This window comes from Myotis myotis, unplaced genomic scaffold (genome assembly GCF_014108235.1).
Source record: "Myotis myotis isolate mMyoMyo1 unplaced genomic scaffold, mMyoMyo1.p scaffold_m19_p_2, whole genome shotgun sequence".
Lineage (NCBI taxonomy): Eukaryota > Metazoa > Chordata > Mammalia > Chiroptera > Vespertilionidae > Myotis > Myotis myotis.
In genome coordinates, this window is record NW_023416324.1 from 113,626,634 (window position 1) to 113,639,035 (window position 12,402).

Sequence of the window (12,402 nt, forward strand, 5' to 3'; positions counted from 1 at the left end):
GGTTTGTCCATTCCAGTTGACTGCCTTGACAGCCTGGTGAAGCGATTCCCCCCCCGGGCAGCACACCTTCCAAAGCCTTCCTTCTGCTCCCCTTCTTCCAGCCTGTGCCTATAGTGCAGTTTGTAAACATTATCACCGAAGGTTGGGTGGCCTGACTGAGGCATCTTAAAGGATTCACAAAATTAACCACATCCAAGCGGATGCAGCAAGTCTGCTCACTGCCTTGGAAAACCGCAGAAATGTTTGCCGTTCAGTACATTAGATCCACAGCTACATTCGTAGTTGTCTCTGTGTCTTTAGATTTTGCAAAGGGGAACTGAAATCCAGCAAGTCGTATTAGAAGCCCATTCAAAAAATGAACAAAAAAGCAAATGAAAACGACCCAGAATGAGGTGGTGTATTTTTCACTTTGTGTTTTGTAGGCATAAATCCCTTCTTTATAATTTGCAATTTTTTCTGAGAGGTGGTGAATTTTCACTTCAGAGGCAAACAAAATCATGACAAGACAACCGCAGGACCCTGCAACAGAAGCAACAAACACCATGTTGGGACAAATATTTCCTGATGGAAAGGAACAGGGAAGAAGGCGGAGGTGCCAACTAAAGAAAGCCTTTACAGGTATTCTCATTTGCATTTTTCTGCAAAAAAATGTATTATTTCAAATTAGTAATCATGAGCCTGATTGCCCACACAGTGGGTGCTAGTGCCTGGGTGATGGCTTTGAGCAAGAGGACTTGTGGGAGCCGGGTCAAGCTGACCTGACAAAGACAGGGATGTTCCTCTGTGTGGTGAGAAGGCTGGGTTGTTGGGCACCTTAAAAGGACAATGACGAAATCAGGCACAGAGCAGCCACTGCTGTGATGTGGCTTCAAGAGAACAAAATTCTCTCAACAAATTTCTCAAAATACTTCACAGGCCATGCAGGAGAAATGCCAATCATGTAGCTCTATGGAAAGCCTGGGCTTCCTTCAGAGGGTTACGTGCCTCCTCCTCCTTCAGCTCCCACCTGGCTGCCGCTGCCCAGAGGAGCCCCTGAGCAAAGTGAGCCATGGATGAGGTGTTGAGGCAGAGAGTACCTGTTCTCCTTGTTTGTTAACAACTCGGGATTTTCACCTCTGCGTGTGGCTGCCTTGAATAAAGGCTGCATTGTTTGGCTGAGAGTGGCTGAGATGTAGGGGCAGCAAAGTCCCCTTGAATTATGCATGTATTAGAGTCTTCCACTATGATTATTTTTCTCTGATGTATCACTCATTGGCAGCCTAATCTAATCTTAACTGTTGCAGCTGCCATCTGGGAGAGACCTCTGAGGACAGGGGCATCCTTACTCACCAGTGCCTGGAAACTCTGATAGGACCTCCCCCTTGAGGAGGGTGGACTGCTGGGTGGGTGGGTAGCACAAGGGCAGAAGCAGGTGGCAGGAAGGCAGGGTGAGGAACACAGTGGGTGGCTGGGACTCCCAGGGCTTCCACAGCCTGGGCTGGATTCCAGGCCACCACAAAGGGGTGCCAGTTAATAGGAGACTTGTTGAGATGGTTTTCCAACTTAAGTCAAACCAATTTGGATTCTTAACCCGTGAAATTAAGCAGTTTTAGCCCTAACCAGTTTGGCTCAGTGGATAGAGCGTCAGCCTGCAGACTGAAGGGTACCGGGTTCGATTCTGGTCAAGGGAATGTACCTTGGTTGCGGGCACATCCCCAGTAGGGGGTGTGCAAGAGGCAGCTGATTGGTGTTTCTCTCTCATTGATGTTTCTAACTCTCTATCCCTCTCCCTTCCTCTCTGTAAAAAAACAATAAAAAATCAATAAAAAAAATAAAGAAATTAAGCAGTTTTAATCACCAAATCTCAATTTCATTATCTATAAAATGTAGATAATAGAGATGACACAGATTAGCATTTGGCATTAGAATTGATATGCATAAATGCTTATTAGTTGGTAGCTAGTCTTATGGTTTTCATGTATTACTTTCTTCTCAAAAGTTTTTACCTTAATTCTTTACCCCACCACACATCAGGTAGGTAACCCAAAAGAATGTATTACAGTTCCTTGCTCCTCCAAATACTCTCCCATTAGGATTATGACTCCTTTAGGAGGGGTGATGCTTTTGGTTCTTCAATTATAGTTCATCAAATACTCTGGGAGCAGCAACAAGTGGCTTAAGTTCCCATCCATTAATTCACTCCTTCATTTATTCAACTAGATTCATTCTATGCCACACATGGGGATAGTGGTGGAGATTGAAACATTAAAACAAGCATATATTAATATTAATATTCCTGCTCTAACAGAGTGTGTAATCGGGCAGGGAACGTAGATACAACAATGATTAAATCAAGCGCAGTGAGTGTGATAGTAAGGAGGTACAGGTGGCCATCACTGAGAGGGTGGGCAACAGCATGGAAGGTTCCTTAGAAGTAGCTAAAGAGAAGTTAGCCAAGCAAAGGGAAGCTGGCCTGTGGGGGAGAGCATCCCAGATGTGGGGAGCTGCAAGGCAAGCGACGGTCCCCATTACTTCCAGAGGCCAGGATTGGGTTGGGGTGGAGGTAAAGACTGGATCATGAGGGGTGGGGAGTGGGGGGGGGGCAAGAAAAGGGAAATCACATTTCTTTATTAGAATTTAGCTTATGACTGGCCCCATCAGCTTGACAATCAACATAATACACCCCAAATGATCAAATGATATAACTTTCTTGAAACTTCACTTCCCACTAGCTTCAGAGCAGTAGTTGAAAATATTCCTATGTAAAATTTTGTCAGCCTAGTTTTCCCCTGGCAAAACTGTTTTATTCCTTCATTGTTAGATCCAACAAGAAGGCTGCAATGCTGTTTTCTCTTTATTTGAGAATGGAGAAAATGCCATTGCTTTTACAAGAGTCTTCTTTATCTGAGAAGGTGGTGAATTTCAGACAGAAGAGAAACACTGTGTTTCCTTAGTGCTTGCAGGGAAAATTCAAGCACGGTTTCATTTTCAAGTTGTTAAATATTTTAAAGGTATTACTTTGTTAAGGAGACAGCATCCTAGTGAGACTGCATTTCAAATTCCTAAAGTAAAAGTTGCTTGGGGTGTCTTAAACTCACAGCTCTTCCTCCCCTTTATTTTTTAAATTTATTTTTCCATCCCCATTTATTTCCCCACCCATACCCTCTTCCACCTCCACCTACCCCTGCAATCACCAGACTGTTATCCGTGTCCACGAGTTCTTTCTTTTTTCAAATCTTTTTTGCTTAATCCCTCCATTCCAGCCACCACCCCAACCCCCACCAGAGCTGTCTGCCTGCTCTCTATCTATGAGTCTGTCTCTATTTTACTTGGTAGTTCAGTTTGTTCATTAAATTACACATGTGAATAAAATCATATGGTACTTGCCTTTCTCTGACTGGCTTATTTCACTTAGCATTTTGCTCTCCAGGTCCATCCATGATGTTGCAAAGGGTAAAATTTTCTTCCTTTTTACGGCTGTAAACTCAGCCTTTTGCCATAGCTAATACTTTAAGTGCACAAGCTCTCGAATCAGAACATGTGGTCCAGTAGTTGAGAGGATGGACGGCCTTAGGTCTGCTCTGGATTCTGGGCTTGGCCATGTGGTCAACTTTGCCATTTCAGAGTCAGAACATAGAACCCAGCCCGAGCCTTAGCCAGCATTGCTAAGAGATGTGAAAGGAAACAACTCACTGTGGACTGAGAATATTTTTGCTTTTCTCTGTCTATGGCTCTAAACCATACATGAGAACAACTGTAACTGTTTATGACTTACAGACCAAAAGGTACACGGAACGTTTCTGTTGGTGGTCTGACTGCCAGGAACACAGAGGGGAGTGTGAGAGATGTGAGTGATGGTGAGAACAGGGCTCAGTATGTTTCCGCTGTGACTCTCAGGCTCCACAAGGGGGTCCAGCAAGGGGGCCCCACACCCAGAGGTCCTGCTCCTTCTCTCTTCTGGAGAGCCCTCCTCCATGGGGCAAGGGATCTTTGAGGTCCGTGGGCCTGGCCCAGCTGGAGTCCCTGACTCGCCTTATAGATACATTTCTGGGACCTGGGAATTCCTTTCCCAAACACCTGAGCGCTTTCCAGGGCTGTGTGGGTATCTTCCCTGGGCCGTCCTCCCAAGGGCAGACTCTGTGGCTGATACACAGCCCTGAGGCCTGCAGGTCTCCAAGGCACAGCTGCTTTGGGCATGGTCAGAGCCCCTGGAGTTCTTTCACAGTGTGGATGGAACCAGGCATGGAAGGAAAGAGGACAGACAACAGCCAGCTCTCTTCCCATCGCCGCATTCAAGTGTAGAATTGCCAGGGCTCAAGGATTCTAAATGTGAATCTGGCCTCCCAGGTCCTATGGAGAGATGTTTGTTCAGGCAGTAGCCTAGAACACGCCTTGGTGAATAGTTTGTTAATGTTTAACTTTTAAATGTCTAGACACGGGGTATGTGAGCTGTCATACTCTTGCCCAAGGGTTTACAAATGTTAGGATCAGGTCTGCTTGCTTCTCTCCTCCTTTTCCAAGTTTTCCATGTACACCAAGAGCCCAAATTTAGTCAGGTCCATGGCTGTCCATCTGACCAGCACTGCTCCGACTCATAGGAAAGGTTAGAGCACACTAGACTTCGGAAACCTGTCAAGCCTTGCTCAAGCTAGAATTTGAAGTATAACCAGGCATAGGGCCCAGGTTTTACTGCCCAGCATCTTACTCAAAGACCAGCCATTTTTCCTTCATGTGTTTGATTTCCCTACCATCTGGCTGATTCAGTAGTGTGTTTTTTTCCTTTAATGACTTTGATTACTGAGTTAATTTCTGACTGAATGGGATTGCTGAGTTACAAGGCTGTCACACCACGAATTATCAGTCAATTACCAAGCGATTGTAATGTCCTAGACACTGCACACTCAGGACTCTCTCTGGCAGAGAGAATTGGGCACCTCTCTCCCCCTGGCCTTACAATAAAGGGGACAAAAGTCACAGCAAGGAGAAAACTGCTTCTTCATTGCTGGCTGACCCCTGAGAGGGAACATCCTGCCAGGACCTAGGTGAGTCCAGGGCAGCAGGGGTTTTGGTAGAGAAGTGTCCTCCAAGGTGAAAATCTATGAAACATTCTCTCATTATCACTGAAATTGTATTTTTGGAAATAATAAATTAGAATTTCAGTTCCATCTAAAGTAATGGCCAAAATTTCCAGAAAGCTAACACATCATCTTTAAACCCTCTTATAGATGATAAATGTCAGAGTCACTCCATTTTCTCTACAGAATAATAAATCGATAATTTCCTTCTTTAAGAAGTCTTGAGAAATTATAAGTGGGAGCGGGAGAGCCACAACTTTGCAGGTGCAGGTGCTAATTTTCTGTGAAGTTATGCATTCTCACTAGAAAGCAGGTATTGGAGATGAAATTCCCAGCAACAATTTCTTCTCCGAAGGAAGTGGTTCTGGCTTCCATGGCTTTTAGAGACCAATGGCTACCATCTAGACAACAGGCAGAGGGTCAAGTAAAGCAAACTAATCGCTAAGGGAGATTCTGAGGTCATAATGAAGAGCAAGTTGGTCTTGTGATTCCAAAGAGCAGCTGTGGGTGAAGGATTAACAGCAGCGGGCACAGCGCTTCCTCTCCCTCCTCTGTAGCAGAGGTTTGAAGAGCCCACATCTAACTAGAGCTTCACAAATGTCATGTTAGTGAGAAGGGTGATTTGTGCCAAATAAAATGGTCTAAAAGCACAGTCTTTTTCCAATTTGAATTGATTTTCAGAAAGGGAGAATGTCATCTGTTACCAGGAAATATGCAGGACTGCTCCTATTTTACTCATTTACTCAACAAGTATTTATTGGGTGCTTACACACTGTCTTGGCAGCAGTGAACAAAGCAGACAGAATTCCCTATCTTTGTGCAGCTCTTGGAGGTAGACACAGTGCAGAGAGAGGAAATAACGAAATAGATTTAGTTTATTGGAGTGTGATACACACCAAGGAGAATAAAATAAAGCAGGGAAGGGCCTCCCTTGAGGAGGCCTCAGAGAGATGACATTTTAGTGTCTCTTGAAGGATGCCAGGGTGTGAGAAAGTGGATATTTGAGGAGAAGAGTATTTCATACGGGGGGGGGGGGGGGGAGGAGTACAGCAAGTGAAAAGGAACCAGGTGGTGAGAGCTGAAAAAGAGAGCCAGGTAGACGCGTAGGAGATGAGCCGTGTGTGTGTGTGTGTGTGTGTGTGTGTGTGTGTGTGTGTGTATAGCTGGGGGGTGGGGAGGGGAGGCACATCAAGTGGTGCTTCAGAGGGCTTTGACCCTAAGTGAAGCAGAAGGGAAGACATACAAATACATTCTGAGTAGAAAGGAGTCTCCTTGCAATCATGATAGAACAAGATTGAGCACCTCCTTGCACAAGGTCATTGCTGGGCCTTTCGCAGAGTGAGTTAGATCGTCCTTGTCCTGCATCCTCGACAGGAGTGACCCAGAGTGCAATCCTCTCACAACAGTTTTGCCCCTTCAGCTGCTGCCTGCATATCAAAGCATTTCCTTGCTCATTGCCACCATGAGCTGGCTAACTTATTTTCTCCTTCTGCAGCCTCCTTTCTAAAGGCTATGCTGAGAAACTGATAGAATATTTCTATTGCTGACTTTTCTACCCAATCCTTAACCTTCCTCAGGCTCTGTGGCTTTGGTGCCAGGATATCCTGTTTCTCTTTCTCGGACTCTGAACAACAGCTCCTCCATAAGGACCGAAGTGAAAAGAGATGCAGATAGTTGCAGAATAATGAGTCCTAGACATATTAAAGAGGCCAGGACGTTATTGACACTAAAACTGATATACAATGAAAGCATTCTTCTATTTTTGTCCTGCTCTTTATTTCCTGGTCTTCATGTTTCATATATGACTTGTGCTTATTTATGTGCCCTGCCACTGTTGTAATTATCATAATTAATTAGACCCATATTAGTAGCATCCCCCTTTTAAAGAAAGGCAGTCATTTTATTTGTTTGCCTTGCTTGGCATAACTTATTGCATGATGCTCTACGTAAGAGAGGACATAATAAATGTAATTTGCAGTAAGCCCACATTTCGGAGGCTTGCTTGAGCTAATACATGTCTTATCATCCTCAGAGACTATTCCCTGAACTATTTAGGACATTCCCACGTTGATTCACAGCAAGTCTTCCACCTAGCCTGCTTTCTTTTACATGCAGTTGATTCTGCGATCAACTAGGAAACTCCTAACATGGAACATATAAAGGCATACACTTACATATCGATGCTCCAGTGTGGAACTGTGGGTCCATTTGCTTCTATATTCAGTTTCTCTCTCTCTCTCTCTCTCTCTCTCTCTCTCTCTCTCTCTCTCTCTCTCTAATTTAATCGGAGTCTCTGGAGGTTGGGCCTGAGCAGTGGTATTTTTTAAAGCTTTCGTAGGTAATTCTTTTGTGTGGTGAGTGTGGATACAGGCACAGCGATACAGGTGCACATGTTCCATTTACTCAGCAAACTCCGAGTGAGGACTCACTAAGTGCCAGCTGTTACCAGGGCCCCGCGATACCACAGTGAATCAGGCGCACAGTTCTGCCTTCGTGGACCTACAATATAGTGAGAGGTCACACAAAAGTGGACATAAATAATTAAAGATCACAGTAATTATAATTGGGGTGCTATGACAGAAAATGGAGGCGGAGAGGAGATAGGGCTTCGATGTGGTGGTCAGCAAAGGCTACGCCCAATAGCTGAGTTCTAAAGGTACAAAGGGGCTGAGGATCCTCAGAGAAGTTCTGGAGGAGAGGAGAAAGCACATGTAAGGATTCTAGGGAAAGAGGTCACCTTGCTGAAGGAACTGAAAGTAGGACCTTGTGGTCAGGGGGCAGGCAGGGAGTGGGAAATGGAAAAGAAACTAGATTGGAGAGATCAGTTAATGCTAGTTAATGTCAGATATCCAAAGCCATGGAAAATCTTTGGGGATTGATTCTAATTGCAATACGAAGTTTGTGAAAGACTTTAAGTTTTGGATAGCTGATTTACTTTCTAAGAAATGTCTGGTGAAAGACTAGGCTGCTGCATTGGAGATGGAGAGAGATGAATTCTAAAGACATTTCAAAAGTAGATCTAAAACATTTTGAAGGTAGCTTAAGCAATTAGTAGACAGTGGTGGCATTAACCAAGATAAATAAAATAGGAGAGGAAAAGGCTTAGAGTTTAGGGCAATAAGGAAGCAGGGAGAAGAGCTCAGCACTAAAAATCAGATGTTCTACCTGGGGCATGTCAAGTTTAAGATGCTGCGAGGTGTACAAGGGGAAATGTCAAGTAGATAGTTGGATATATGAGTCTAGAACTCAGAGAAGAGGTCTAGATGAAAAATATAAATGTAGGAGTTTTCAGGATGTAGATATTATTTAAAACAATGACAATGGATAAGATCATCTAGGGAGAGAATGTAGTAAGACAAGAATCGGCCTGAGACCCGACCCTGAGAATACCATCAGTTACTTTGGGTGGTGGAGGGGGAGGAACCAGCAGAGGACACTGACTAGGTGTGTGCCAAATTGGAGGAAGGAAACCGGGAGACCTCCATGTCCCAGAGGCTGCAGGAGGGAAGTTTCAAGAGTACTGGTCAACACTGAGCTCTGTGAAAGAGTCAAAAGGAGAGTAAATGGGAGGGGAGGGAAAGGGGCAGGGGAAGCAGAAGGGAGGAAAAGGATGGAAAACACTTCCCTTGAGGCTTAGAATACAGTAGGGGAAAGTGAGAGATGTACACAAATTAAAGAGGTGAGGAGAGGGATCCAGAGAAAGAGAGAGAAAGGGAGAAAGAGAGAGAGACCTGGGGACCTGGTGTTAGTGTTTTTGAAAACTCTTCCGTGATTCTAATGTACAGTCCAGGAAGAGATTCACTGCCCACAATGAACTGTGGGGGACCATTAAGATATGGTCTAACTAGAGAAATGATTTCTCAGACCTGGTTTTAATTGACAGGAGGAGAGAGAGCAAGCTGACTTGCTGGGTTACATGGAACAATGAGAGTGGTCAGAAATGTTGCACAAAGAAGGCTGAGGAATATGATGAGCCGAACTGGAAGCCACGAGAAGGGGAAGGAGTGTCTGGTCCAGAAGGACCACAGTGTGAGCAAGCTGTGGGGGCCTAATCCAAAGTGCTGTTCCCTTTCGTTTCTACATCCAGGGCTAGGCCCGCACCACACTAGGAAACATGGAGCGGCTTGTAGCACAGTTACTCTGGGCAGTTGGAAGGTCCTGCCTAGACAGTAGGAGGACTCCCTTCCCCTCCCTTCTCCTGTCTTCATGCCTCAGGACCAGGCAGCTGAAAAAATGGCTCTGCAATGACATCAGCACAAGGAAAGGGAGAACCAGGGGGTAAGTACAAGAAGGGAAGATAAAGAAGTTTTCTCTGACTGTGAAGGAGAAGGTGGAAGAGACATGCTCCCTGAGGGGGTCTCTGATGAAATGTGACTCACACTAGAACGAAAGGACCTCCCAGTCCAGGCTCTGGCCGCGGCGCGTGTAATTTATTGGCTTGCATGGGTTTCATGGAGCAATTCAGTGTTTGAAATAAGGGCTGTGAAACTCCCATCCTCCACCTTCAGGGTTTAAACTGGGGTCTCCATGAATATTACAGCTTCAGATAAATCTTCCCACACTCCCGGGGCCTCCAGGGACTGTCTGTAGATGGACAGGGAGTCTGTGATTTAAGAGTGACTCTTTTATCACCAAAGGTCAGAGTGGGAGTCCATCTGACCCTCACACATGTTTTTTAAAGTTATTGAAAATTTTGGTATTTAAAAATGAGGATTTTGGGCTTAAAAGAAGATGATCTGGAAACACTAGGCCTTTCTCCTCTGCAAGACACAGATCTGGAACTGGCTCCTTCTTTCCTTTCTCCCACTTTCTCCCTTCCCTCACCCACAAACCTTTATTGAGCACCTTGCTTTTGCCACAAGTTCAAAGCTAAGGTATAGTGTAAGCACATGGCCCGTGTGCTCCCACATATATTCTGTGCTCACGTTTTCTTTTCATTAGACTTGGCCAAAGGCCACGATAAGATCTGGGACTTGGATTAAATTCTGCATTCTCTGAGTCATGTTTTTCAAATACTGTTAGTTTGGTTGCCCATTAGTACTGTTCAATAATTTGTCTTCCAAATGGGCTGCCCTGAATTTTATTCAGAAGCTATTGTGAGATGGCTATGCCAGTTAATAAGCTGCTGGGTCTCAGCTTCAAATCAGCTCTTTTTTCTCTGCTTTGTGATGCTGGGTTAAGACTCTGGTTCTGCCTGTCAGCTGCTTCCCACACGGAGAGCATGGCAAGGTAGGGAGGACAGGGAAGCAGAGGGTCTGCTGCTTCCGCAGCTGGGCGTTCCCCAGATGGTTCCACACTCACACAGCTGCCTCTTGATGTCCCCTGACAGTGCCATCTCCGCAAGGTTCAGTGCCTTTTCCCAGTGGTCTAAGACCAGCGCCCTGGGTCTTTCCTTAAGTCTCTAGGTTCTGGTAACTCCAGACTCTCCCCCTTAGTTCTCAGAGCCCCAGGGATGGTAGCTGCTTTCTGAAACTATGGTTCCTGAGTTACTTCAGGTCTCCTTTGTGTTTTTCCAGTTCTCCCAACACCTGTTTAATTAATTCCCTGTTACTCTGGTTCTCAAGCTTGAGCTTGCTTCAGAATCCCCTGAAAAAAGGGCTTGTTAAAGCTCAGCGTGCCAGGCTCGGCCCCCAGAGCTTCTGAGTCTGTAGGTCTGGGGTGGGGCCTAGAATCTGCTTTTCTGTCAACTTCCCAGTGATGCAGATGCTGCTGAACATTCACTCCCTCTGTTCTGTATTCTGTTTTCTAGCTGACCCGATTGACTCAATGGCCTTCACTGAGAGCACACCACCCGTTTGGTTTGGCATGTTGGGTGGGAGGAAGTAGTGGCAACACCCACTTCTGACCTAGGCCTTCCCATGAGATCCAATCACTATCTAGGTCTGTCCATTCACACTCTGTACTGGTGCTCTTGCTCCTCTGCCCTGATTGCAAATCCCTTGGCTTTCCATTACCAGCTTCCATTCCATCTCTCCCTGGCTCATGTCCCACCTTCTCTATGGGCCTGCTCTGCTAATTCCAAACCATTTGAATTCTGATTTCTCTACTCTCTACTGCGTTAAGTGACCAAGTTAACATCTTTGGGGCTTGCTTTTTCAAGTCCGCAATACACACTGAATTGTTTATTGTGTGCAGAGCCTCACACTGGATGCTCTTGCTAGAGTTAAAAGATGAGACTTAGACTCAGCCCTCACAGGTTAATCAACACTGCACAATTGAAAATGGTATTATTTGCTTGTGAAAGATCTGGAAAATATATCAGTAGAACTCCCTGCCCGCCCCCCCCCCCCCGCCCCAACTAGAGAGAGAACTACTTTGGTAGCGTGTATCATTTGATTATCAAGATGAGGGTGGGATAAGACCAGAAGAAGTGAACTCAAGCAATAATGGCTAGAGGCTTGAATGCCTGCTGATGAGCAGGCTTTGCTTCACAGAAAGGGAACTATGGCAAGTGTGTGGCTGGAGTGGAATTATGTGGAGGGAAGGGAGTGATGTCAAGAGAAAGAAGAAGCTTGGGGCCTGATGATAGTCACAGGACAAATCAGAGGAGAATGAAATGGAAGAGAATGGGGATTTTCAATACACTACTTGCTGATATGTTATAATCTCATGCATCTCTCCATGAAATCATTAGTAAAGCTACTTGCTTCCTGGGACTATGACAAAGTATTGAGTCTTTATGCAACTTTGTAGTGGGATGAAATCAGAGACATCCTATAGGAAAACGGTTACATGGAATTATATATTTTATTTTCTTGGTTTTTTCTTCCTTGTAAATATATGCTAAGCACCCTGTGGCCCTGATGGATTTCATATTCTTTCCCATCAGTCCTGGTTACGAGTAGCACATGTTTATTGATGAATTAGTTTTCAGGTTTAGAATTTATCCTTGCCCAGCCACACTTTCCATTAGGCCACTCAAAGTACCAACAGGCCTGAATACAACAACTCATTTGTGAGTGAAACACTCGTCCTTTGCTTTTTTTGATGATTTTTATTTATTTTTCTGATTATATGTAAATAAATACACATTATTTAACATTTGTAAATAATAAAAAGTGTGAAAGAAAATGAAAATCACCTATAATTTCATTGTTCAAAGGTAACTACTACCAACAGAATGGTCTCTCTATATATCTTTATCTATATATATGTATTTATGTAGTGGAGGCTATATTTAGAGAGTATATATGCAATATATATTTATATATTCTCTCTATATATATAAGACAAATTAGTTCCATATTTATAAAATTTTATATACTGCTTTTTAAACTTAACTTATTGTTATAAGCATTTATCCTTTTGATTATGTCTTATTCAAAAATATAATTTAATATCAGCATCA

General features: G+C 44.4%; 1 protein-coding gene across 1 annotated transcript in view; it reads right to left on the minus strand.

Annotated features, from left to right (window-relative positions):
• Positions 1-250: 250 nt before the first annotated feature.
• The window catches only part of CLRN1 (clarin 1), a 38,719-nt gene continuing 26,567 nt past the window's right edge, over positions 251-12,402 (minus strand). Inside the window, exon 3 of the mRNA XM_036347246.1 lies at positions 251-519. Coding sequence (XP_036203139.1) covers positions 251-519 — 269 coding nt within the window. The remainder of the gene's footprint in view (positions 520-12,402) is intronic.